General features: G+C 43.0%; 4 protein-coding genes across 6 annotated transcripts; 1 reads left to right on the top strand and 3 right to left on the bottom strand.

The window, feature by feature from the left end:
* Positions 1–778: 778 nt before the first annotated feature.
* On the bottom strand, positions 779–9,788 carry TCTN2 (tectonic family member 2). Its single transcript, XM_057422053.1, has 17 exons — positions 9,672–9,788; positions 9,316–9,389; positions 8,400–8,595; positions 8,069–8,169; positions 7,622–7,818; positions 7,275–7,398; positions 6,790–6,925; positions 6,068–6,133; positions 5,114–5,242; positions 4,764–4,841; positions 4,374–4,454; positions 3,893–4,004; positions 3,510–3,613; positions 2,956–3,112; positions 2,184–2,306; positions 1,541–1,632; positions 779–1,023 (listed from the first exon to the last, which is right to left on the bottom strand). The coding sequence occupies exons 1-17, from the start codon at positions 9,760–9,762 to the stop codon at positions 908–910; spliced, it is 1,977 nt and encodes a 658-aa protein (XP_057278036.1). The 5' UTR covers positions 9,763–9,788; the 3' UTR covers positions 779–907.
* A 1,911-nt stretch (positions 9,789–11,699) lies between these two features.
* Positions 11,700–15,527, bottom strand: GTF2H3 (general transcription factor IIH subunit 3). 2 transcript variants are annotated; one of them, XM_057422065.1, is made up of 13 exons: positions 15,458–15,527; positions 15,210–15,289; positions 14,801–14,910; positions 14,041–14,204; positions 13,722–13,784; positions 13,455–13,484; positions 13,009–13,037; positions 12,849–12,923; positions 12,697–12,750; positions 12,394–12,462; positions 12,153–12,288; positions 12,034–12,070; positions 11,700–11,946 (listed from the first exon to the last, which is right to left on the bottom strand). In XM_057422065.1, the coding sequence occupies exons 1-13, from the start codon at positions 15,465–15,467 to the stop codon at positions 11,877–11,879; spliced, it is 927 nt and encodes a 308-aa protein (XP_057278048.1). In that variant the 5' UTR covers positions 15,468–15,527; the 3' UTR covers positions 11,700–11,876. The 2 variants fall into 2 exon arrangements, with proteins under 2 accessions (XP_057278048.1, XP_057278049.1); XM_057422066.1 differs by having other exon boundaries at positions 11,701–11,946; positions 14,801–14,907.
* Positions 15,501–19,363, top strand: EIF2B1 (eukaryotic translation initiation factor 2B subunit alpha). The gene is made up of 9 exons (XM_057422089.1): positions 15,501–15,576; positions 15,673–15,795; positions 15,908–16,044; positions 16,127–16,243; positions 16,837–16,949; positions 17,821–17,889; positions 18,338–18,413; positions 18,616–18,741; positions 18,981–19,363. Exons 1-9 carry the CDS (start codon positions 15,501–15,503, stop codon positions 19,134–19,136), a joined length of 993 nt encoding a protein of 330 aa, XP_057278072.1. The 3' UTR covers positions 19,137–19,363.
* A 260-nt stretch (positions 19,364–19,623) lies between these two features.
* DDX55 (DEAD-box helicase 55) lies at positions 19,624–26,950 on the bottom strand. Of its 2 annotated transcripts, XM_057422054.1 has the most exons (14): positions 26,790–26,950; positions 26,522–26,572; positions 26,349–26,435; positions 25,672–25,763; positions 25,502–25,564; positions 24,641–24,790; positions 24,003–24,192; positions 23,372–23,454; positions 22,876–23,007; positions 22,412–22,504; positions 21,937–22,051; positions 21,022–21,190; positions 20,366–20,658; positions 19,624–19,861 (listed from the first exon to the last, which is right to left on the bottom strand). In XM_057422054.1, the coding sequence occupies exons 1-14, from the start codon at positions 26,895–26,897 to the stop codon at positions 19,694–19,696; spliced, it is 1,794 nt and encodes a 597-aa protein (XP_057278037.1). In that variant the 5' UTR covers positions 26,898–26,950; the 3' UTR covers positions 19,624–19,693. The 2 variants fall into 2 exon arrangements, with proteins under 2 accessions (XP_057278037.1, XP_057278038.1); XM_057422055.1 differs by lacking the exon at positions 26,522–26,572.
* Positions 26,951–27,579: the final 629 nt, after the last annotated feature.

The following is a 27,579-nucleotide window of genomic DNA, read 5'->3' on the forward strand; positions in this document are numbered from 1 at the left end:
GCGGAGCGCAGCGGCCCGGCCCAGCCCGCCGCCGGCAGCGAGGACAGCTGCTTCCGGGGGGCGGGGACGCAGCCGCGGCCAACCGGCGGCGGGGCTGAGGGGGCCGGATCCCGGCCTCCTGCGCTAAAGGAGGCGGTAGGAAGGCAATAGAGGGAAAGCAGAGCTGGGGCAGGAGCTCTTCCCTGTGAGGGTGCTGAGGCGCTGGCACAGGGTGCCCAGAGGAGCTGTGGCTGCCCCATCCCCGGCAGTGCTCAAGGCCACGTTGGACACAGGGGCTTGGAGCAAGCTGCTCTAGTGGAAGGGGTCCCTGCCTGTGGAAAGGGAATGGAAGTGGCTGAGCTTTGAGGTCCCTTCCAACCCAAACCAGTCTGAGATTCTGAGATGTTTTCTTACCCTGCATAGCCCAGATCACACAAGGATTGCCAATGCAAAGCACTAACTGGAACAGAGAGTCACAGACCAATATATGGTAACGGCTAAGGCATTATTACTCTTCAGAAGTGTAAACAATCTGTCCACTGCTCCCAAACCAGGTGGCATGAGGGGTTTACTGCGGAAGGGACTGCCACCTGGACCCACTACACCCAGAGAAGAGAACAAGCTTGAGCAGACAGAGATCCATGCATGAGGAGGACCCCGGCCCTGCAGTGGGCTCTGGGCTGCCCTCGGCCCACGGAGCTCACCCTGCTGCGGTCCTCCAGACTTGGAGTCTAGAGCTTAAACATCATCCTGTTACTTTTTGGTTTTAATTAACACATCCATCTTCTGTATCCCATACGAGTATTCATTTTATGTATCTTTACATGTTTATATAAAATGTCTACAAAATTCAAGAATATTTCTCCATAGATTTTACCCAGAAGTACTTAAAATATTAACAAAAGGGGTTCTCTTTACATCAACATTTTTAAACCAAGCAACTGTTCCAAAATCGTGAAAACCAAGGGTTACTCGTAATTGCTGCAAGTAAAACAAGGAATGCCAATAACAGGCCTTTAGCAAGACACCGGGAATACGGTTCTCCTGCAAAAACAAAAAGAAAGGAAAAAAAAAAGTATAAACATATGAGTGCTACATTTTAAACAACAACCCAAAGGAAACAGATTAAAGTATGCGTAGAACTTGAACACAATAATGCAGCATAAAGCAAGAAGTAAGATGCTTCACACTTCTCAAACTTCATGCTTTGTGTAACTTAAGTCTCTAAAGTCTCGCAGATAATAAGCATGGCAGTTGCTTCAATCCATGTAGCTCCCAGTACAGAGTCCAGGTGCTTTGATGCCCTTTGAAAGGCCAGACATTAAACCTACAGTCTCCCACGAGACACAACCCCAGCACAGTTTTACATTTCCAGTAATTACCTTTTCCAGGAGTCTAACTAAGAAATTAACGCATTATCAAGGAAAAAATTAAACTGATGTCTCGGACCATGCTTTCTAAAAGGGAAATTTTAATTCCCTGTCACAAAGCATCCTTTCAGACCGAACTCCACACATCTAGCGGCCAGTTCATGGCATTCCAGATGGGTCATTATTTCTACCTGTGTAAAACCGTGTCACTGGATAAAAAAGTTGGGGCCAGCACGCATCATCTCGATTGCAGTCAAATTCTGTCCAATAATTAGACCGAGATCTAGAAGAAAAAAACACCACATGTAAAAGCACCTGCATTAACGACACCAACATAAAAACTCAGCTGTATTAACTACAGCACCAAAGGACAGCACAAGTGGGGAAAACAAGAGAGAAAGTATCCAGGTTACAGGAAAAACAAAACTAAACCACAAACCTCTCATTATTCTTTTGACTTTTCTCTAACAAAACCAGGAGCCTCCCTCTACTCTGTTTCAGTCATTTTTAGTCATTTTGTGATGAACATTTGCAGACAATGGATACTTCAGGAGCTGCACTCAGCACCCTTTTTCCACTCAAGTAAACCAAAGAAGCAGAAGCTTTTCTGCTAAAACCAAACTGCAGCTTCCCAGAGTGATTTACAGGTCTTCATGTTCTTCATGCTCCTGGGGAAGATTGTCACTGTCAGAACTGTTACCTAATAAATCATTGAACCAGCTCTTCTTGCTCTCTTTATTCCACCCAGCCAAAGTAAGTAACCTTTTGATCAACACTATTAACATTAAATCTGCTTAACAGAATGAGAAGTATCAGTGTTGTTACAGAAATTACCTTGTCATTGGAATGGGTGGCTGAGCTGGCACCTTTATAAACTGAACAGCAGCAGTGATGGGAAGAAAGCTGGTGTTTTCACAGGTAAGCCCGCACTGGAATTGCCATATCACTGTTGAGTAACTGTAAGAATACCCATGACTATTACTTGAGGGCTGTAAATGGAAATTTAGAGCCTAAAAATAACCATGAAAGGACAAAATACACAGTATTTAGGAGGAGGCTGATGATCTCTGGATCTACATCACCATACAGGGGGAGAACTTGCCAAGTCTGGGAATGAAGTAAAACAGAACAGAATCTTGTTTATTGGATTGGGATTGACTGGGGAGAAAGTGAAATGTTTGTAAAGTGAAAATTCTCTGTTTCAGGAAAGAATAAAGCATTTACCACAGCCTTCAAGAGGTCTACACTGGGGTAAGCCAGAACACAGGCCAATGCTGTCACTTCCACCATGTGACAAGTTTAAAAGGTTCCGATGGAATGCCTTGCATGTATCTACTATGGGCAGCTTCTAGATTTTCTTTAATACTTTGAAATAGAAAGATTATCCACTTTTAGGCATTAATATTTTCTTCAATTTTCATTTCAGAGGGAGAAAGGCAAACCTGGTGTGACCAAAGGAATCTGGGCTGCACAAATAAAAGGTGTGTAAAAAAAAAAGAAATCACAAAATAACACTTTTGTTTCTAAAATTTAACCTGGATGCGTGAGGCAAGCAAGGCTCAGAATGAAACATTCATCTGTCAAAGAGCCAGAGACAGGACTCTACCTGATCTGCACAGCAAGAATCTCTTGCTGGGGAATCCCTTGCACTGCACCCACTTCAGCAAAGATTATGCGAATATTCAGGTTTGCAGGAATAGCTGCACAAATGCCTTTGAAGATTCCAGTGCTCACATTGGTATCAGAATTAAATGGATCAAGACCTATGGAGAAGAATGGAGTTACTTAAATGGATGTATTATGGAAAATATACTTTCCATAATTATATTATTGTTATAGTCCAGTGAAATACTGGTAACTGTCAAAGAGGAACACATACAGAAAATGTTTTCTCTCTGTAAAATGCACATAAAAGAGTATTTTATTATCAGAGAACGAAGTCATATGTGTACAGGTTCCTAGTAGAATACACATTAGTGCAATATCCATGTATATATTGAGTTACATATGTGCGTGTGTGCACATATATGGATGGATGAATGGATGCAGACACAAAAAACCAGTATCTTTACGCATCTGAAGTTACAATTCGGTTTTGAGATGCTCTATTCATCGTGTGTACATATTTAGAGTATCAAAAACCCCACAAACCTCACTTACGTATAATTTCCACCCAGTCATTTGGATCACTGTGACTTGAATTGTCTCTTTTCCCAATATGAGTAGCTTGTACTAATGAATTCAATTTCTCAGTTACATTTCCTCTGCAAAATGAGAATGTGAGATTAGACAGAAAGCATATCTGTACTGTTGACCACGCTGGGTTCCAATATTATTGTACCATAAGGTCAGTTTCCTCTGAAAGATGTTATCATTCAACAAAACCAAACTTGAACTATTGAGTCATGTGTTAGGGGGAAGAAAGAGCAAAGCATTCCACCCCAACATAATCCTCATTTGAATACAGAGAGATCCAAATGAAGCCATTATTATAACTTCCCTTTTAAAATGCGGGGAAAAACAATTCAACCTACATAGCTCACCTTAAAAGTCTGCAATCTTCATCAATTCCAACTTCTAGAATGCACCCAGAGAGTGAATCCAGCCCAAATATAACTGGCGTATGAGTTGCTGATGTACATAAACCTCTGCCAGCTAGGAAATGAAGACATCTTACTGAGCTTTCCTCTGTCAACCTTTCAATTTCTAGCTTTCAATTTTATGCAAAAATATCAAGCAGGAGAATGCAAAACACAGGTGGTATAATTCAAATACAGATGTAAGTTCATTCAACTTAAACATCCCAAGAAAGCATTAGAGGCTTACCACTGACTTTTTAACCAAGGCTAGGGAACAGTCTAGAAGGAACAGCCCAGAAAAGCAATATTTGGCAGAGATTCTTAACTGAAACAAGTGAAAAAACCCCAAACAAACAAAAAACCACAATCAACCAAAGCCAAAAGAAAACACCCACAACATTTTAGCATTAGCTACAGCTGAAGTTGCAACCTCAAAAGCTAGTACCTGGCTGCCAAATGTTTAGACTTCCAGAAGTATCAGAAGCATTCAGATTTGCAGCTCTCACTGGTTTTCCAACTTGATAACCTAAACAGAGAAGGGTAAATCCTGAGCACTGTATAAGAATCTATAAGCATTAGCATTGTTTTAATAATAAATGTCATTACTCCTGAAGTAAATGAACAGCCATTTCCATTACAGTAGGAATACCTTCACTTTAAGTAATCAATATCTATACAACAAAAGCCTCAGAACCAATCCCAGTTATTACAGCGGCAGTGCATTGAGACAGGAAGGTCAGGGCTAGCAACATAATGTATAAACCACTTATAGAACACAGTCACTGATAAGTATGAATTCTTTTCACTTGTAAGAGGCAAAATAAAGTATTAATACCTGGATTCCCAGACAGTTCCGTTGTATTAGTGCTCTCTAAACTTAGAAATTGGACTGTGAATCTCTGGGTCAGTATTTCTAGTAAAAGAAAAAATATGACTTTACTTTTAAATAAGTAAATAAGCAACAAGTATGCAGTAAATTGGCATAAAGTATGCTCTATGTAGGATGTAAATGTCATTAGTAACACAAATAATATAAATTAATGAAAACCAGCCCCTTAAATTTTCTTTCCAGAGTCCAGGGGGAATTCTTTTGAAGTATTATTAGTAAATAAGAGATTCTATCACAGAACTTCCCTGCTGAAGCAAAAAAAAACATCAAAAACTGTAAGAGAAGTTTCATGATACCTCCATCACATAAGCTTCCGAGGAAGACTGTGACATTTACTTGCTCTATGTTCTTCTCTTTCCAAATGAATGTATAATGCTCCGCAAATGTTACATTTTGACATAAAACCTCAGCAGTAGGAAGACTTTCTGTCAGAAGAAAAGAAAAGGCCATAATGAAAAGCATAGAAAGCTGTGTTATTAGAGCTGAAAAAGAACATGTTAAAAAGCTGTGGGAAAGCTGGGAATTAAAACATTCCTGAGAATTTATTTCACTGTTAAAGTCCTGTCTTATTAGGACAGTGCAACAATACAATCCCTTAGCTTCTCAATGCTTTAATATCAGGGATTCCAGGTCCTTGCGTAGCTAAACCTCTCCACAAGAGCCCAGCACTGGACTTCACTTCACCAGCTGATGCTGCTCTCTGCTCTCTCCCTGCTTTTATCTCATCCCTCCCAGGCAGCCATCACTGCCCAGTAAAATGCATTAGCTTGGATTCCATTAGTTTAATTTGTGCTGCATTATCCTCCCACCAAGTGGGAACCACTGTTCTACATCAAATAATTGCTTCACTGGCTGACAAAGGCCCTTCAAAAGGCCTTTTTTGTAACAAGAGGTTACAAACCAGACACGTGTCCATCTGCTTACACTGTCCATCCCACTTCTGTGCTCTTCTTTGGGATTTTATTTTAAAGCATTCTTTGTATCTTTGGAGTTTTGCTTGTTTAGTCTTTTTTCTTCTCAAAAATTACTTAAATATAAGCTAAAGAACCTTATTTCTTAACCAACTTTAAATGAAGTTAGGATAAATTAAGTAATTGCTGCTTCACAGTAAGCAAAACAGTTTACTTCTTGAGTATACAATAACACACAAGATACCTCCTAAGAATTGCAGCAGACATTCTAGGCATCAAAATGATCTATTTCTTATACAGTCCAGGTTAGGTAAGAAACATTAAATGGAAGAGACATACCACTTTCACTGATGAATTTGCCAGTGTCGGTGATGTTCCTATAGACAACATTTTGCTGGATGAAGTCTGAGAATGAAAAACAAACACTGCAGGATTCCTGACTAATGAGACACTCTTTCACATCTCAAGTGGAATCCTTGTTGTGACAATGAGTAAACTATCTAGAAAATTAATACTGGTAAAAGACCAAGGCAGCTCTGTGTTTTGAGAGCACAGTTATCTCTGGGACTACAAAGGTAATAGAGATGAACAAAATTAGACAATGACATAAAATACATTATTTTCATGCTGGTAATCATCTCAAACTGCAGAATGACACTTCTTAAGTATATGCTTTCCTAATGTAGACAGTAACCACTTCTCACTAATTCTAAAATGATGATACTGCACCCTCTTGACAGGTAAAGGGCTCTGCAACAGTCTGAAAACAAAGCAGGAGGGATGCTGTTCTGTCACCACAGGCCGTAACCAGTATGAGTCACCAGAAACAGATAAATGGAAAACAAAAGCCAATCCCACTATTTCTTATATCCTAAATCTTGAGAAATAGAGGGACAGTTGATAGATGGTCACCAGAAACAGACCATCCCCAAATGCTGAGCTACAGCCACCAAGTAACAGAGACATTATACATAGCTACTATGTCAAGCCCTTGGGTTTGTTCTGTTCTAGCAGCTCTGAGAAACATAAACCCCATATTTGTTCAGGTTTATGCAGCATACCTCCAGTACCACTGTTTATCCTCACGTCATGGGGCAGTCCTTCCTCGTAAGATTCTAGACTGGTAAGGCATCTGACATCAAAGTCCTGGAGGTATGCCACAGGGGCATGTACAACACACTGTCCAGCCATGGATTGCTGCAGGTGGTTCAACAGAAATAAGGACATTGGACATTGTTCTAGCCTCTTGCTTTTCATTTGAAGACTGCTAGTGAAATGATGATTCATAAGCTATTAATTGGGATGCCAAGCTTGCTTTTACCTCTTGCAATAATGAAGACATTATAATTTTGGGAGACGAACAGGGAGATCAGGAAGGATGTTTACTTTTAATAATGATTTTGGGCCTTTTTAGGTTTAAAGAAATATATTCCTTCACTTGAAACAGCAAGTTGCAGAATTTGGTTACACAGCTATAAGGAGTGTGATATAGAGAATATCAAACAAACAAAGAGAAATCAAAATACCATAAACACAAAGTGATTACCTGGGGAATGGTAAAATACTCATTTTCTTCTGTCATAACTGGATCTCCTTGATTGTAACCAGTGAAAAGTTTCCCAGGAGAAGTTTGCAAAGGGATCTTAAATGAAGGAACTTTGGGTGTAGAACTGCAAGCAAGTTTAAAAATTAAACCTCTATCTCACACCAATAAATACACATTTGCTTTCATGTCCCATGTTTTCATACAGTACCAATGATGTTTCTCCATTTGCATTTAAAGTTCACATCCTAAGATTCTAATTTCAAAGTAACTTTCATTATAAAACCAGCTCCTATTTTCAGTAACATGCTTAATGCATGTGTTGAGAAAATAAATTCCTTCAGACTTACATAGAGCCATGATAGAAGTAGCCAAGAAATGGTGTGTTGTTAAGAGAAGACTGCACACAAAGGAAGGGAAACCAATCAGGAATATATTCCATTGACTGAGAGGAGCACAGCTGATCAAAAGGTGGGTTTACATCCCCACCAAACACTCCAGTGAAACATGATTCATTGAATAACTGCTTCAAGTCTGGTGAACACTCCTGAAAGCGAAAAGAAAGGTCACTGTAGCACAGCAACTGCATTACCATAGACACTATAGCCATACTTGCAGGTGAATCAAACCAGTTTTGTACAGAAAGGTCATATTTACTGTTAGAAACACAGGAATAGCCAACAAGCCTTCTAGCCCTATCTAGTCTGAATCCCATTCAGAACTTCTCTCTCCCCCCAGGCTATAGAAAGAACCTAGAAATGTTTTAAACACTTCAAAGTTTAATATGAAATAAATACCAGGTCACAGCAACAACGAACATCACAGGCTCCAGCTGTCAAGTCACAAGGACAAGAGCCCAAGGGTTGAAACACCTGGTTTGGGATGACAGTGGCATTTTCTGTGAAAGAATTAAAAAGGAAGATAAAATCAGATTAGATGGACAGAAATCCAAACAGACCACGTGCACTGCAATTTATTCTGTGTACAAACCTTCTGTTGAATTCCACGGATGATTATTCACCATCTCTTACTGCTGCCCAAATCCAAAAGTATTCTGTTTTTTTTTCATATTTAGAGGAAAAGAACAACCAAAACGCCATTTCTTCTTTAGCACATCTAAACACTCACCTGACACGTTTCCTGTAAAGGAAGAGTTGGCATATATTTCAGCTTGAACCAGGAGATGCGCCAACATCACCGAGCGACGGCAAGCTAAAACCTGGAGCGTTTCGACCACGCAAAGAGGTGCTGTGCAGCAGTCAGTGGCATTTGGCAAACACAGCTGCAGATTTCTAGTCAAGCTGATAGTCAGTTTGGAAATGTTCTGGAAGAAACGCAAAATCAGGTTTGACAGCTTCGGTGGCTTGTATTCAACTACTCTTATTTAGACCACTCTTCAGCTTCCGAAAGAGAAGTTTCATTGCCACTGGGCTTTGTCAGTACTACAATGCAATGATATGCTTCCTATATAAAATTGGATATGGAGAGCGGAATGACAAAGGGTCTGCTACCAAGATATGCAAATAGAGAGAGGATATGAACTGTGCACAGAACTTTGAGGCACACACAGAGATTGTTACCACAGAAATCTCATGTTCTAAAGAACAGAACAAATACTGAAAGGTGAGTTTCAGTTTTTACAGCCTCCTTCAGCTGAAAACTAGGTAACTGCAGAGATGATAAAATCCCTACAGAATTACATACAATGTAACACTGAAGACAAGCCTAATGACTATAGACGTTCCAGAGCTCATGCTGTTTGAAATGACCACTTTTTATTTCTATTATCTCTTTCCAGAAGATCTGAAACAGCCTCCAATGCTACAGAAAACCAGGAAGTGCAGGCAGTTCCGGAGAGAAGGAAGGCAAGAAGAAACCAGCACCAAAGCTGAACCTCGGCAAATTATAGGAAGAGCGCACAGACAGAGGCAAGACATTCAAACTGAGTTGTTGGTATGTTAACATTTTGCTAATGGTTCGTTAGCCCTTACTATATGATAGTCCAGTCCTTCCCATTTTAGGCAAGGACCAGTATTTTACATACCACACCACGTGTTACGTTCAAATTCCAATCGCCGGCGCTTTCATTTCCATTGCAATTGGCGAGTTGCAATACTCCTGTATCAAAATGGAAAGTATTCCACTGTCATTTTGACCAGGCTGGGCAAATCAGTAGCACATTTAAACTCCTCTTGTGCCTTCAAATAGGCAGATTCTTAGGCCCAGCTGACAACGAGTCAACAGAAGACTAAGGGCTTCATCAGCAAAGTCCTTTGGCGTTCCTATTTCAGCAAGTATCAAAGCACTCAAAGAAGTGCATTTCTCCAGTAATTTTAGTGTCAGAGGATATGAATAAGTCAAACATTTATTTACACACTGCTGGGGGGGGGGTGTTCTTACCTGTCTCTTCATCTCTAGGGCTTAAATATATAGAAAAACGAACAGCTGAAGAATTTCCAAGAAATAACAAATTGGCTCTGGGCCCTGACATATAGATAAATGAAGGCTGGAAGACTGAAAAAAAGAGAGAAAGAAGCAAGTCTTTACACAGGTTAAGTGAAAAAGGTAACATCTGCAAAACTTATTTAGATCTTACCTCCTACGTCGTAAATTGTCACAAAGCTACCTTGTGATGCCCAATGCAGGCCTGCATCTGCATTCATGCAAAGGGCCAGAGCACTGCACTCACTGTAGTTTTTTATACCACAAGTCTGCATCTGCCAAGATGCTCAGTGAATAAATCCTCATTAGAGTAACATTATGGCAGGAGGCTGCAGCACTTACTGGCCCACACAGATACACAGGGGGCAGACAACAATGTGTTTAGCGTTTCTTGCTGACTTCAGTTTACACTTCTAATCCTCGCAGCTATGAATGGCATCGGGGCTGTACCCCTATTACACGTGATACGCTCACTGCAGACTAAAGCCCTCCGCATGCGGACAGCTTCAAGCTTCAAGTAGGGCTCCAAGCCGAGTTCCACTACAAACTCCTTTACAGGCCGTACCAAAAGGCCCAACACAAGCCCCCCACTGAGACCCCTTCCCCACACCCTGCCCACCCTTTTACCCCCCCCTTCCCTCCGCAGCTCCCCCGGCCCTGCCGCGCTGCACCCACCGGGGTCCCCAGCGCAGGGCTCCGCCAGCAGCACCACCACCACCACCGCGAGCACGGCAGCCTCCATGGCGCCTACGGAGGCCCCCGCCGGGGCCCCGGCTCCCGCCCGGCCGCCATCTTGCGGCGCCCGCGCGGCTCCATGGCAACGGGAAGGGGCGGGAAGCGCGGCCGCCTCACGGGAAGGCGGGACGGGGCCACCGGCGGAACCGATGGGCGGGCTGGGCCATGGACCCCCCCTCACGGTAGGGACCAGCGGAGAGAGCCCAGGCACGGCTGCGCCTCGTCTTCCCCCCCAGCTCCACACGGACACATCCTCCCTCAGGCGCTTCAGCCAGTGCCAGATCTTACTGCTACACCGTACAGTTAAAACCAGCTGGTATCACAGCAATATCTACCCCCATTGAAAAAGGTTTTATTACAAACTTCTTAGACAAAGTGAATTATAATGTAGCCGTCAACCAAAACAAGCCAGGAAAAGTCCGGCATTGCAGCTGTTACACTGATAAACGGCGATGCAAGTATCAAGACATGACATAAATTCCTCTATACACCTTGGGGAAGAAAAGAGTATCTGTGATTTTCAATGTAGGGAACAGTTACAGTATTCCTTTATACAGGAATAGCAGGAACATTATTCCTTTATACAGGAATAGCAGGAACAGTATTCCTTGCCGGAGAACATCAGTTACAAGCAACAGGTTCAAACACCAAACCGTACCGTTGCTTTTTACAAGGGGGAGAATGGTTAAAGCAAAGTGATGTTCAGAAGCACACAGCACACCCTCGTGTTCTGCCCCAAAACCACCAAAGCAAAAGCTTTCATTCTTACTTGTCAAACGCCAGCTGCAGAACCACATACTAAGAACTGCCACATTGCACAGAATTACCTTTTCCAGTTTCAGAACACAACCTTAAAGACCACCCAGCCAGCCTGAAGTTACTTTAAACAAACAGAAGCATTTTTATTCACAAGAGATATCCAATTAGGAAAGTTAATACCACAGGGACAGTACAGCCAAAGGAATATGAACACATACGAGTGCACAGGTAGGGCAGGACAAACATTGCTAGCAAAACCTAGCAAGAGATTGAAGTCCCTCAACAGGACAGTGCTCAGGGTCTGATCTACGCACTAGAAATGGTCATTTTTACCTTTACACCAGTGCACAAAAAGAATCAGTTGTCTTTGACTACAGGAGGAGTGAAACGTTGGCAGTGGCCAGGATACCTTCTCCTTCCCAGGGTATGTCTTGGCAGGCTGTAACTCCTGGCTCCTCTCACATTTAAACCAGCACATATGTTACGTGTCAATACAGTGATTTGTTACTTAGAGGGCTGTGTAGAACACACACGATTTGGCTATTCATCCCTTAAGAAACAAGGGTAACACTGCATACAGTTCTCTCAGATCCAATACCACCAATTCCTCAAGTATGTTCCATCTTATGTAATTCCTGGAGGAGGTAATGATGCATTTGCATAATGTAGTTACGCAGCTACCTTTAATTTCTTCTTCTTAGCTTTCATGACAGGCGGCAATGATATTTTGAAAGCAGTCCTGAAAAAAGCAGTAGAAGAAGGAGCTGTCAGATCCACAGAACATATTTCCACACCCACCCTTGGGAAAAGGAGAAGAAACACTTACTCGCATGTGCTACAAATAGGACTGAAGTTGCAGAATACTGGAAAAGAAAAGAACGGGCTTTCAGTAGAACAGTTCACTTGAAGGTAAGGAATCGGACCCTTCAATATTTATAAGCTTACTTGACAAGCACACGGAGCACACGTAACCGATTTCAATGAGATTTCGGTGACAGAAGCATGCAGCTCTGTAGTCAACATGAATGGGAGGTGGAAGGACAAGCTGTGATCTTTGCTCTTGATCAGGGAGAAACACCCACTGCATGAAAAGAGAACGGTGCTGCTGTATTTCCTTGTCAGTGAAGCCAGTAAGATTCACATCTGACACGGGAAAAAGCACTTAAGTGTTTTCTAAATGACTTACCAACAAATACTGCAGAAGGGATGGCATGTGGAGCACTTTCAGATATATGCCACCTGTAATATCACAAGCCTGGAAAGCAGAGAATGATCAGCTTGTTTTGGTTTATAATTACCAGGATATTTAGAATACCCACACGCTGCACAAGGCCTGCATGTTAGAACTGTCAGATCCACTGAGCATATTTCCACACCCACTCTTGAAACAAATGAAAGAAGAGAGCTTAGGAACATCTCAAACTATCTAGCAGCAAGTATCTGTGAATCAATATAAACAGCAAATGAGAATAGGGAGTGGAGTCTGTACCTGTTGTAGGAGACCTGAATCAGAATCCAATACACAAGCATCAATCAAAACACTCTGCAAGAAAAGAGATGCAATGCATAAAAGAAATGAACATTTTTTTATCTGTGGATATTAATAAAATATAATACATATGAGAAAGAAGCCAGCTTCACCTGTTTCTGTGCTGCAAAGATAACATTCATGAAGTTCATATATTGCAATGCACTGTCTTCTGCTGCTTTTATGACCTAAATAAAACAATTCAAACTTGTTGGCCTACATAGTATCACTGGATTTCAAGACTGAAATAAAACTGTCAGCAAAAGTCCTTACCAAAATCCTTGATTTCATTTCTTGATTGCCTAAATATTAAAAAGAAATGCATGAGCACATTGTTTCTATTGCCTGCAGTTTGCCCTTTTAATTCTGGAGCATATAACATCCCAGTTACATATCTAACATCCAAGATGTTAGATCTAACATCTCAGTTAAAATACCTATAAGAAACTGGTTTACAGTCCCAGTGACAAGCATCTGTGGACTAATTCAGGCTTGTCATGAAAGCAGACCCATTTCACTTATTGTCCTAAAGCACCGAGATGTTGATCGGGGAAGGAGGTGGTCCCTGTGGAATGATCAGGATAAACATGTACCTAATCTTGTCAATTTTGGAAATGGGGACATGTCAAACCATATGTATATTTGTTTGTATGTACATATGTACTTATGTCCGATTCAAATATTTACGGAAGTATTCAAAATAGGAGAAGAGGCTTTACCTTTCACATCTTTGCTCATCTTGTTGATATCTGATTAGCTGACTTTAAGGAATCTGCATTCAATTCTTGAAAATAACCCCAGTATCCATGCCACGTGTTCCCCACCTTAACCAACGCGCATTTTAATAAGCCTGACCCACAGCTGTTAGGTAAACGTTTCAGTTTTGAGTATTATTAAGGACAGGAATAGTAAAACTTAACTAATATTGTAAGAAACAGTCTTGAAAACACACAAAAGCTTTGAAGATTCTGTGACTGAAAGGATACAACAAAGGGCTTTAGAGAGTGATCCTACTAACAGGGTTTCTGTTTGCTGGCCCCTCATGTCACCTGCAATACAAGGAAAGTTGCAGAAGTTACTTTTAGATATAAAAACAGTTGCTGAATCCGACCATAGCAAATACTACAAGTTTTATCTTTGGCAAATAGCATCAATGCAGAGGCCTTAAATGTCACACATTATAAACTCATCTGCTTGAAATGTATTAAAATTGACATGATAAAAATAAAGGAAATTCCTACACTCCTTGGGAGCCCAAATGTTTTGCAATTCTGCATATTAAGCCTAGAATTTTCTTTTCCTTACTTTTTGTCATGAGGTCTTTAATCTCTTCTGCAATTGCATCATTGATTGCTGTTAACAACTCGTATTTTCCATCCTTGCTGCCAGAGCAATTAGATTCCATGGAACTACCACCATCTCCAAAGAGCTCTGCAGCAACCCAACCCTTCCCAGGGTACAAGAAACGGCTGAAACAGAAGAAAGTCAAAGTATATATGGTTTAACCTCATAAGAAAAATACCCATAAACTACTCAGATGTAGAAAGCAATACTCCACAGTATAATAGCAAATAATCTTAACACTTTAGACACTAAAGAGACTATATAAAGCAGGTAATCCTCAAACTGAAAATGGAGTAAAACCCACATTCACCTCCCTCCTTTCAAGGCCCCTCTTAAGAGAGATAAATCATAGAATAATTAGGGTTGGAAAGGACCTTAAGATCATCCAGTTCCAACCCCCCTGCCATGGGCAGGGACATCTCACACTAAAGCATGGCACCCAAGACTTCATCCAACCTTGCCTTGAACACCGCCAGGGATGGAGCATTCACAACCTCCCTGGGCAACCCATTCCAGTGCCTCACCACCCTAACAGGAAAAAATTTCCTCCTTATATCCAGTCTAATGGCCATGTCTGCACTTAGGGGTAGATCTTTAAGACAATGATATATTATGCATTTTAAACCTGATGGCAATTATGTACTTCAAAAAAAAAAAAAATCAGGAGATAGATACAGACAAGTGTACTCTAAATCTTCACCCTGTTAAGAAGCAACTCTACCTTTCTTGTGTGTGACTTGCTATCACAGCAAGTCTGTTGTTGCGGTTCATAAGTAAGTGTGAGTTTCCCAGCACCATCACTGCGTCGATGCATTTTGATAGGGTGAACTGCTGAAAAAAAGGAAGAAGAAAACAGATACAGGGCAGTTAACATTTACAGTGAGGTAATTTAGAAGAAATCTCTCAAATCACTGCAGTTAAAAAAACTCAACTTGAAGATGCTGAAAGTTTCCTAATAGAATTTAGAAAAAAGCTTTGACTACACAATGCTGGGTAGCTGCTTTAAAGAACATTCTAATACCCATAAATTGTTCTAGCAGACAAATGTCAACAGAGTTTAGAAATCAAAGGCTTATCTGTTGCCTATTTACTAACATTAAACAAATAATACCGCCCCCAGCAGCACGTACCTCAGCTTCTCCTAGCGCCTTCTTCCCCCACCAGATGGGGTTGGTGTCAATGATTACGACCAGCAGGCTCAGGTCATCGTCTGAAACAGAGACAACACCGCAGCGTCACCCCAGGCTCCGCGCGAACGCCGAGCACGGCCGCAACCGAAGGCCCCCGCGCAGAGGGGGTTGCCCCAGCGCACGGGTGACAACACCGCGGACCTCCGCGCTCCGCCTCCCCCGGAGGAGCCCGGACACCGGAGCCTCACCCGCGCTCATAGCGCCGGCCGCAGGACCAGCTGCTCGCGGCGCATGGGGATGATGCCGCGGCACGGCGTTACGTCAGCCAAACGTGTGCCGTCACTCGGGCGGCGCCACGCCCAGGCGGGTAGGGGAACGGAGGGGACCGACCATGAGCACGAACGGTAACGGGAGCGGGGCGCGGGCGGGGCGGGGCAGGGCAGGGCAAGGCGGGGAGGTCACTGACGCGCCCCGCTCCCTACAGACTTGATCGAGACCTTCCGGGCGCAGCTGAGGGACGACCCCGATGTCGCCTCGGCCGTGGCTGCCATCCGCGCCCTGCTGGGCTTCCTCAAGCAGGACCGAGGTGGGTCCGGCTCCCCCCACCCTAGCTGCGGGGTGCCGGCTCTGCCCCGAGTCTCCCCGCAGCGAGGCCCGTGTCGGTGGGGTTCTTACCGGGCATCGCTGCTTGTCCGCAGGGGAGACCATCCAGGGCCTGAGGAGCAGCCTCCTGGCTGCCATCGACACCTTGTCCCGGGTGGACTCCTCGGTCGCCGTGTCCTCCGGCGGGGAGCTCTTCCTGCGCTTCATCAGCCTCACCTCCCTGGAGTATTCGGTAAGGGTGGCTGCAGCCTGCCCCGCCGTGCTGCCTGCAGGGGGGACCACAGCCCCGCAGCAGCAAGCATTGTATTTTCCAGGACTACTCCAAGTGCAAGGAAATCATGATCGAGCGCGGGGAGATCTTCCTGAGGAAAGTGTCTCTCTCTCGGAATAAAATCGCCAAGCTGTGTCATCCTTTCATCAGAGATGGTGCTGTGAGTAGGCAGAGCCAGGGTCACTCGTTTTGGTGGTCTACTTCTTGCAGCAATGGAAAACAAAAGGGAGAGGAGTGAAGGCTATTAATGTTCACAGCAGCATTGTCTAGGGGTGCCTTCTGCAGGTACATAGGTGTGATAGCACGCCTAGCAGTGTTCGAGGCCAGGTTGGACAGGGCTTGGAGCAACCTGGTTTAGTGAAAGGTGTCCCTGCTTGTGACAGGTGGTTGGAAATGGATGAGCTTTAAGGTCCCTTCCAACCTAAACCGTGCTGTGAGTCTGCGATCTTTCCCCTGCCCCTTCACGTTCCATGCAATCCAGGTCTATCTCGCATTCCACCTCTAAGAGGTGCTGAGGAGTCACAGCTTCACGTTTCAATTTAAAATACTAAATCATCACCCCATCAGGGCTGGCCACATACAGTCCAGCTCATAGGGTAGTTTTCTATCCTATGATTTGTAGAATACACGTGACAGGCATTATTATTTAACATTGATGGACACCTGTGTGAAGTAAAAGCCATGCCACCATGAGCACAAGTAAAGGGCTTCTCAAAGCTCAACAGAAAGTGATGTCTTTTTGTTTTCTGACAGCGAATATTGACACATGCCTACTCCAGAGTGGTCCTCAGAGTGTTAGAAGCAGCTGTTGAGGCAAAGAAGCGATTCAGCGTTTATGTCACTGAATCACAGCCAGATCAAGCAGGGTGAGTACTCAATCTTTTGGGTTTTATCTTGGTTAACAGCTACCATCAAGTCTGCTAGACCTTAAGCTGCTAGGCCTGCTTGCAGCATTTTGAATGGTAACCATCACCAGTATCACATTGTTCTGGACAAGTGAAAACAACCCCAATATTGGCAAATGATTTCCCATACTAAATGTTCCAATTAAAACATTATCTAGGTTTTCCTCAGAGCTTTACAAACTTTCAGTTAATACCAGGCAACCTCCATGGGAGATGGGAGACAACTGATTTCTAGTGGGCTGCTTCAAAAGTAGGCTAAAATAATCAGTATTATCATAGCAAAGTAAAACATTCAGCTAGCAATGTCATTTGAAGATCCTAAATAAAGTATATTACTGATAGCAAGAGAGCAGGCCTTCCCTCTTCAAAGCACACATGGTTGTGTGAATGAAGTAGTAAATCCTGCATGCTGGGTAATGCATGTGGCTAACAAGGATGTTCAGTCAAAGTACATATGACTCTCCAGCTTCACTGAAACAGCTCCTAGCACTGCAGCCCATGCTTTATGTCTTGTTTCTTAAACACCCTGTTGATGGACAAGCTGAGGCAGCTCAGGTACTCTGTCATTTTAATAATAGCTCACTGACTCATCTTTCTGGAACTGTAATTCCTGACTGGTAAAACAAACTTTCTTTGCTTTTAGTGGGTTCGTTCTAATCTGTTTGTTTCAATTTCTACACAATAACTGATTTTCTATTAGAGGATACATCATAAACCAAAACTACCAGCAAGAGAACATAGACAGTCAAGGGTTTCAGGCCTTCAGACAATATTTTTCTAGCCTTGTCTTTAAAGAAAAGGCTTCTAAGCTTCAAACATGTTTTTTTCATAGGCAAAAAATGGCAAAAGCCCTGAGGAAGCTGAACATTCCTGTGACTGTGATTCTGGATGCTGCAGTTGGGTAAAGTGATCATTAAATCTTAGTATTTTTCAGCATAATTTTGAGAGTGTTAGATGTAGGTTTCGTAGAAGCTTGTCCAAATCACAGAAGTGATGACTTGGTTTGTCACAGTCATCAAACAAGTTGAACAAGTTACACCTTCAGGTGCACCATTAGGAGAACGTGTCTGCTACAAAACAAGTATCTGATGTTTGCATGTTAGAGCAACAAAAGAAGTCAGACCTGAGTGCAGAACTTGTGGACACTTGTAAAAAAAGAACCGAGGTGCTAATTTTTCCCTCATTTACACGTTATCATTAGAGGGCTTCTTAAGCTATTTGCTAAACACCCACTGCTCGGTATAAGTCCAAAACATAAGAAAAAACTATAATAAATCTGACGGTCAACTAAATGAGGCACTTGTCATATTACCCAGTAAGTATTGGATTTCTTTCCTCCCTTTGAACAGCTACATTATGGAGAAAGTGGACCTGGTGTTAGTTGGTGCTGAAGGAGTAGTTGAAAGTGGTGGCATTATCAACAAGGTAGGAGGTTCTGGGTTTATTACATTGTTCTGTAAACTCCAGACTTTTTAAGTTTGATTTCTTTGAAGAATTCAGGGCTTTCTGAAAAAACCTCTTCTGTTTGGACATTTTCCAGTGACCATCTATTTATGGTTGGAAACTGGGCAGTATTGTGTCACACTAGCACTGAGCCTGCAGTGTCATTTTCCCTCTGTCTCCACAGATTGGCACTAATCAAATTGCTGTGTGTGCCAAAGCACAGAATAAGCCATTTTATGTGGTAGCTGAAAGTTTCAAGTTTGTGAGGCTTTTCCCTCTGAATCAGCAGGATGTCCCAGATAAGTTTAAGGTAAGAGAAATCCAAATTACTTCTTAGCCAAGGGGCTAAAAAACAGTTAACACACTTCAGAACTACCAATTGTTCTTTATACATAAGATAAAACAGCTGAGACCAAGGTGGCACCAGCCTGTGCCTCATTTTAAAGCAGCTGACTTCCTTCAGTTTTACCACAAACATCTGCTTGGGACTGCAGCACCACTCTTACCCCAGAGAGGTTTTAATTTCCAGTTGTCTCCATTTCCTTCTAGTACAAAGCAGATACTCTGAAAACAAATCAGAACCTAACAGAGGAGCATCCCTGGATTGACTACACATCACCATCACTCATTACATTACTGTTTACAGACCTCGGTGTGTTAACTCCCTCAGCTGTCAGTGATGAACTTATTAAACTCTATCTGTAACAAAGAGGACTCTGTGTAGAGGATGCATCATCTTCAGTGACTGTCACAGTTGTAAGAACTGGGAGGATGATACAAGTTAAATGGACATGGTAAGGAGAGGACATCATAACGATTAATGTAATTACTGGCCTTCGTGAGTTTTTAAAGCAACATGTTATATATGGATGGGCCACTGTTAGAAAGTTCCTACAGCTTCTAAAGATCTAAAATAAATTATTTTAAAGATGGGTGGAGTATTTTGATATTGTAAAATAAAACACCTTAAGGTGGATTCAGCCTCATTGTGAGGTGTGCTGCTACTTACTGCTCTGGGGTACATACCTGAAAAAAGCAAAGCGAAAACGGGCACGAGGCTGCTAATGGCAACCTGCAGCTTTGGCCACACCACGTGAGAGCAGTTCTCTTAGCTGCAGGCTTCTCTGTTTGTCCTTGTGGGCTCCAGGTCTCTTATGAAGAGATTAGATCAATTCTGTTCTCTGCATCAGTGTTTTGTTATAAAAATCCAGTTTTATTGAAATAGGCAGTATTTTAATGTAAAAGCGTGGTCAGAGTAACTGTCAACCTTCAGACTCTAAGTCAGCAACAGCTCCTGCTTTCAGCCTACTCTTGCTGCTTGTTAGTCTCTTCTCAAATTCTTCTTCACTGATTTTCCCCTTTTTTAATCTTTTCAAGAGTCTTGTGTCATTCAGCAACTCCTCCATATCCTCATCTTCAATATCAGAGCCCTGTTGGCAGGTGAAAACCAACAAATTAAGCACAACACTAATTAAACACACACCAAAAGGTTTTCACTGCATACAGCTAAACACAAGAGAAATTTACAACTCTGATATACCAGAACTATCCAAGTAGGAAATAATACTTGATTTATACCTAGAAAACCACCTAACTCTCAGTTATTCTTGTTGAGAATTGAAAAAAAGCAAATTAAACCCCCAAACGAAGTACTGTCCACTATTGTGCCATACTGCTGGACCTTACAGAAAGAAAAAGCTATGCTACCTCTGCAGGCAGCATTACTGATCAGCATCAGAGTGCTGAGAAGTTGTTTTAGTGTTTGGCTTTAAGAAGCTACCATATTTTTTATAAGGTTTGCCTGTAATGGTCCTAAAAAGTTACTTTACATTCTTCAGCTATATCAAACTAAGATCCCCAGATGCTCTGCAATTGGAAGTATGTCCCTATGCTGCAGTGATCACAGGCAGTTCAATAGAATGGACACAATTTACCTCTTCATGCTTCCTTTTAGCTGTTACTTTCTTTTTCTTCTCCCTCTTGGCTTTCTGCTTTGACCAGGCTTTGTTCTTTATGAATTTCTTTTTCCCTCCGTTTTCCTCTCTGTCTTTTCTTTGTTGTTCTAATTGCTTTTGTCTCTGTTTTTCTCTATTTTTATCCTTAAATGAAATGGAGTCTGTATTAACAGTGACTGGAGTAAAGTCTGGAAAACATTTTCCTCTTAGTTCAGGCATCTTTGGCATTTTTAACAATGCAAAACCTTTGGCAAGACTTGCGAAATCCAGATCTATGAAAGTAAGGATTATAAAGTCAGTTTCCCACTGGATAAAAAGATAGTTTAACTTAGGAAGTCACAATTAGAAAACCCCAAACATTATCTTATTGTATTGTTTGCATTCTAGACTTGATAGTAGTAACAATACTGAATCACTTTTATTTTTGCTTATGCCATAAATTATGTCTCTTTAAAACATGAGAAACAAGTTGCTTGGGAAAATGGGAGTTTCATCACAATCTGATGCTGCAGGAAGTAAATCTGACACCAGGAACCAGGAGGTGAGGCTTGTGGACAGTAACACTTTGTTCTTTCCCAAACCAAATACTGTTCTGAAAAGAGCAGGAGCAGATGCCAGCCCCTGCTGGGAATTACCTTTTATTCGGAAGATGAGATTACATTCGTGTTTGGCATAAGCCTGAACGTACGACACAAACGCTTTCATCCCCTTCTCAAACACTGCCCTGTCAGCGAGAGCCATTGACTTCAGTTTGGGGAGAAGATCTAACACGTTTGTCTGTGGTTTCATTTCCTTCATGGGACACTGAAAACCAGACAAGAAACACAAAACCAAAGGAAGAGTTCAGTGGAATGTTTTAAAATGCGCTGTGAAGCTTTGAACACACGCTTCTTCCCCTGCTGATCTTCAGTCAGCTCTGAGTCCCCTTCTATGTGATCACTTCGACATGAGTTCAGCATTCAGCCCCACACACCCTTGTCTTATCCCAGCAGAGCAGTTCACACACCACAGCTGGAGACAGGCCACAAGCTCATCTCACCCTTATCAAGCTCTGTTCTCATTAGCAGGCTCCAGAGAAGGTTTACAATTAATCCCACAAAAACATGAAGTTATCAGAGTTATACAGTGTGGAGGGTGCAGTGTATACACTGCTGTGGGCAGGAGTGTTTAACCAGTGCTGTCCTTCTGGAAGTGCTCAATCTACACACCCTTTGAAACAAAAAGCCTTTCCTATCTATCCTACAGTAACACTGTGAGCAGTCCTGTTCTAACAGGTATTTGCCAATCTTCTATTGAACTAATTTGAGAGACAGACAAAAGTGACATCAAAGCTTATTTGTTAAAGTGTTTTAAGCCATTCTCATGTGTAAATAATGATAATCAAGAATAGAGCATATGCTAAAATACATCAGAAAAGCCACTCTTGTCTTTTCTTAATTGTGCGTTACCTATGCATATCCCCCTAAGTTCTACAATTCTGAACCTAAACTCCCATCAGTGACTCTGTCCCCTTGCTCTTTCCTGCCTTGGATTAGAATAAGTCTACTAACCTTTTGGTTGATTGAGAGAAAGTTAACGTAAGACTCTTCCATGGGAAGCAAAAACACAAGCGCGCTGCCGACGTTGCCGATCCGTGCTGTTCTACCACACCGATGCACGAAGGCACTGAAACAACACAGAGAAGACTTTACAGGAGGACCTCAGCCTGGTTTGGAAGTGATAGGCAGCAAAAGGGCAAATCTTGTGGAATTAAAATACAGAGTGCTGTATACATTTGCCTTAAACCAAGAGGACTAAGTAAAAAATGGTAAGAGAGACATGTAGCAGTCCCACTGGATTGTTAGGGCTAAAGCAAGGGGGATCTGCATTAGTGTCAAGCTGTAAGCATGTTGTAGGGAGAATTACAACAATGGAAGTTAAAATACATGGAAAAGAGCCTTTTGTTGCATGTACCCAATTTATATCCAAACAAGACAGTAACATGACCACAAGCTGAGTGAAGGTTCTTAAGACCCGAAGTTGTACCTTGCACTGCTAGGTGGGTCGTACTGTAAAACCCAGTGTACTTCTGGAATGTCTATGCCACGGGCCATCACGTCAGTGCAAACTAAAATGCCGCTAGGAAGAAGAAAGAGCATGGTTTCATTAAACTGTCATTTGAAAAGAGCCAGCCCACCCCCAGCCGTGTGTTCTGCATCTACACTGGAGAATGAGCAACAAAACGTGGGTTTTGAAAGGAGACAAAATACCTAAGGTATCTGCAGCTTTCACCAACTAAAAGTCTACACTACGTTGTGAAAAGGAATGGGATTTACATCACCAGGAAAAATCAGTGCCCTGTTACAAGTCCTATTATTGAATCACCACTGTGTCCACCACAGCTGAAAGTCATCTCTTTAATAAAAGACTTCAGAGACTGACAGTTTCCACATGTTACTTGAAGCAGTTCTGCTGCTACTGGGAATTACGCTTCTTACTCATTTCCTTACCCCGGGAGCTTCCGGAACTCAGTAAAAATCTTGTTCCGTTTGTGTTTCATCTTCCCGTGAATGCTCATTATTTTCACTTGTTTAATTAAGGATTCCAAAGCCTTCCCATAGTATTCCACACAGGCACACGTGCTGTGTTGATACAGATAGACATAAAGGTGAGAGAATATGATGCATTTCCAAGGCTCAGAGACCTTCCTAGAATATATACTATGGCTTATTTTTATTTACATGTGTATTGCTTTTATAATTAACATATAATCATCTCTAATGCTTTCCTTTAAAAATGCATCTCAAATTTGTGTTTTGCTTAATAAAATTCAACCAAATCCTGACATGAAGCAATGATCAAACTCTTTTTAGGCACCATACTGTACAAGACAGCCATTAAAATTAACCACTTCTAAAACAGTTGTGTCCTTGCAAACACAAGGCACAGCTCTGGAATTTAAGTACTAGAACACCAAAGGATTCTCAGGATGAAACCCAGAATTACCTGAAAAAGACCAGATGTTTCTCCTGTTTGTGCTGCCGCAGAAAATGCACCAACTGATTAAATTTTTCATCTGCTTTGCAGATCTGCACAGTTCAAAAGAAAAAAGAGGTAAATAAATGGGCTCGATACAAAGCAATCTGCCCGTTTCCTCCATTCACTGTGCACTGATAGATGACTACAGGTGTAACTTCTTAACACTGATCATCTTTCCCATAGTTCCTCCTGCAGAATATTACACTTACATATCTTGTTTTAAATATAAACAAATACTTAGCTCCCAGTCTTCCCATCCCCAGCCACAACACCCCTTCCGCAGCAGTATCTCTAATATCCCTCAGCAATTGCCAAAATCTCTCCCCATTCCTTAGGAGCAGGTCAAGGAACTACAGCGCTGCAGCCAGTTTGGAGTTACAGCAGCCAAACAAAACTCACAGAGCAGAAAACAACACAGTTGCTAATTTAGATCCTTCTCCTTGGCTTGGTGATTGATCTTTGAAGAACCTATAAAAGCTTTGTATCTTGGAGACTTCCAATTCCTCTACTAATGTGATCCTATCTGGGCAAGACTTATGGATAGAGCCAGGAGAAAAGGAGAGAGACCAAGAAACCATCACAAAGCAGGGGGTCGCACCATGTAGTAGTTCTCCAGGCGTGTTGGAGTTTTCTGTGTGTTGCTTGCTGCCACTCCCTTCTCCTTCACCGAGATGCGGACAGGATTCCGGAGACCTGCCCTCACCAGGTTCTCCACCTCTTGAGTCTGAGTTGCTGAGAACAGACCTGTCCGTCTCTGCTTGGGCATAAAGTCCAGAATGGCATTTAAACTGCAAATAAGCACATGTAGAACATAATTGTCCCCAGATTTCCCTCAAAAAAAGAAGTTTAACCACTGGAAGTAAGAGTTTACAAACAAAGTAAGATTTCATTATCAAGTGCCAATCTTCTATTGAACTAACTAACTTTGAGAGAAGGATAAAAGGGACATCAAAGCTTATTTGTTAAAGTGTTTTAAGGCATTCTGATGTGTAAATAATCAAGCTAACATACATCAGAAAACAAGAATTTTTAAACTCTGTATTCATCAAAGATCTGCTCCTTCTGATTCTCTTCACCCCCAGCAATTGCTTTCTGTAGTCTATGGAGCAAAGAGAGATAAAAGAACAAAACTGAACAAATCTAACTTTAGAGGTCATCACAGGCCAAGCTCACATGAATCATATATGAACTCATCTAAAACTTCCAAAGTGTTACTGGAATGTATGCTTTCAATACCTTGCTTCAAAGCCCATATCCAAAAGTCTGTCTGCTTCATCTAATACCAACACATCCAGAGACTTCACACAACTTGCTAGATCCAGCCCATCAGCTTTTCTTCTGAACAGATCCTCCAGGCGGCCCGGGGTAGCTACAATGATGTTTCCACTGTTGGTGAACAAGACACACAGCAGTTTTGTAACTGTGCAAGGCGAGGACTTTGGGGATCTGCCAACATCATTATCACAGCACAAACCTGTGCAAAAGTTGACTGCATTCTTCAACAAAACAATTTCATTTGTCACTTCTAACTGTATTCAGATGTCAGTGCCTTTCAGGCAGTAAGTTGAGAGGAAACAATGCTCAAGTGAAAGCAGACCACTTGTGGTAATAGAAGTTTAGAATATATTCAGTAACTATGGAAAGGAACTGCCAGCTAGGAGAAATCTTTGATTCCTCTGTGCAAAAAGCTTCATCATAGAAAATACAATTGCTTCAAAACATCCTCAGTATCAGCACCAGCTTCAGAAACATTCACCAGCAGAGACTCCCACCTCACTGGAGCCTACTGCTAGTATGACACTGACAGGAAAGAAGGAACTGAAATATTTAGTGAAGACAGTTTTCAGCTCACCACACAGCATGCTGTCCTTCACCCAAACAGCACATACATGGCCCTGATTTCACATACGATCCTTTCCTATTGTCTCAGGATAGCACACCTCCCTCAAGGGAAAGAATCCATCATTTCCTCAGCATACTTAGCAGTACCTTCAAATTTCAGCACCAGCAGGACCAAAACCCTAACTGAAAACCCTACAGACAAGGAGAAAGCCACATCTGCAAGGCAATGACAAAAATAACTGATAAGTAACTCACCCATGTTCTTTAAACTTTTCAACATCTTCCATGGGATTCCTACCCCCAATTAAAAGGATCTGACTAAAACCAGAAAACAGAAAGACTCTGGTCATTTTTTACTGGTTTATGAATGACAGAAGCCCAAAGGAAAAGGAACAGTGGTTGTGACAAGCCTGAAGTTCACTCACCTGAACCTGGGGAAGTGCTTTGTGAAATGCGACAGCACCTCATCAATCTGAATAGCCAGTTCTCGTGTTGGTGTGATAATTATAGCCCCAACCTGCACATAAAACCAACAGGAATGTATGGAAAATAACAGCCTAGAAGAAAGTTTTGGGCAAAATTCTCCCTTTCAAGTAAATATGAGCCACAATTATGATCCTAGTTTTAGACAAATCATTTTCATAGAAATACACTATTCAGAATAACACAAAATATACACAAAAAAGGCATTCCAGCAGTGTCCAAAATGCCTTTGCATCAAGAGCAGAATCCAATAATGATATTTAACAGCAAACAACAATGCAAGTTCTCTATACAGTATAATTAATGGACACTCAAAAGCATTCAGACTTGCTTGCAGTACCTCCTTGTACTCGGTATTTTAAGCCATTTTTCTAACAGCTCAGAAAAGTGTTTTGATAATCATTTTGATGTTCTGATGATGTCGAATAAGCACCTAAGTGCCCAGAAAGCAGCCCAATATTTATACTCAAGTTTTAAGCAGTTCGTTGTTAGTTATACCCAGGAGCCGAACACACCGTCACTTTACGTGTGTGCCATCTTCCACAGGTCTTCCCTGAAGACCTCCAATCTCACTGGCACACCACTAAAACACACCCAGGACAGAGCAACTTCATCTTACCTGCATTTTCTTTAGCTTCTCTTCCCGTCTGAGGAGAATTTCCAGTATGGGGATTACAAACGCCAACGTTTTCCCACTGCCCGTGACCTGTGAGGGGGAAAGCAGCGTCAGCCTTCCCTCAGCCCAATGCAAGCTACAACAAACAGCGAAGAGACCAGCAAAAAATCACCCACCGCTTCTGCAGCGACATCCTTATTGCTCATGAAGAGTGGAATGGTCGCAGACTGAAACAAAGAGAACGCAGAAGCACCACATGAGCAGTCTGACGGCGGCAGTAGGTCTCGCAAGGCCGAATCCCCCACAGGGCGCCCCAGAGCGCTATGGATTACCTCAGCGGAGCCACGGGCGGGAAGGCCTGAGCGCTCCGACCTGCGGCCGAGCCCCCCTCCCTCAGGCCCTGCCGCCCGGTGCCCCCTTCCCCGGCGGGGAGCGGCCGCTCACCTGCACCGGGGTCATGCGGGCGAAGCCGAGCTCCCGCAGCGCCCGCAGCACGCCCGGGCTCAGCGCCACCGGCAGCGTCTCCCAGCTCCCCTCAGTCACCGCCTCCATCTTTGACAGGCGCCGGTGCCGTGTCCGCCGCGCGGCCGCTCCCTCTCAGCGCCGGGGTCCGGGTCCGGGTCCGGCTCTGGCGGCGCCGCCCGGAAGCACGCTCCGCAGCACCTTGGTTCCGCTGCCAGCCGCCTTAAGCGGCCGGGACCGGGGATTTTACCTCAGCGAGAGCCCCGTCCGAGCCAGGAGAGGACGGAGGGGATTCTCCCCCTCTGCTGCGCTCTGGGGAGAGCCCGGTTGAACGTGGAGCTGCTGGAGGGAGCCCTGAGGAGGCCATGGAGATGCTGCCAGGGCTGGAGCAGCTCCGGTCTGGAGCCAGGCTGAGAGAGCTGGGCTGGGGCAGCCTGGAGAAGAGAAGGCTCCTGAAGGGGAGACCTGAGAGCAGCTCCAGTGCCTGAAGGGGCTGCAGGAAAGCTGGAGAGGGGCTTGGGACAAGGGCCTGTAGGGACAGGCCAAGGGGAATGGCTTGAACCTGCCAGAGGGGAGACTGAGATGAGCTCTTAGGCAGAAGCTCTTCCCTGTGAGGGTGCTGAGGCGCTGGCACAGGGTGCCCAGAGAAGCTGTGGCTGCCCCATCCCTGGCCGTGTTTAAGGCCAGGCTGGACACAAGGGCTTGGAGCAAGCTGCTCTAGTGGAAGGTGCCCATAGCAGTGTTTGGAATTGGATGAGCTTTAAGACCCCTT

Source organism: Pezoporus wallicus, unplaced genomic scaffold, assembly GCF_028554395.1.
Source record: "Pezoporus wallicus isolate ANWC-B61680 ecotype Strahan unplaced genomic scaffold, APGP_CSIRO_Pwel_v1 contig_12728, whole genome shotgun sequence".
Taxonomy (NCBI): Eukaryota; Metazoa; Chordata; class Aves; order Psittaciformes; family Psittacidae; genus Pezoporus; species Pezoporus wallicus.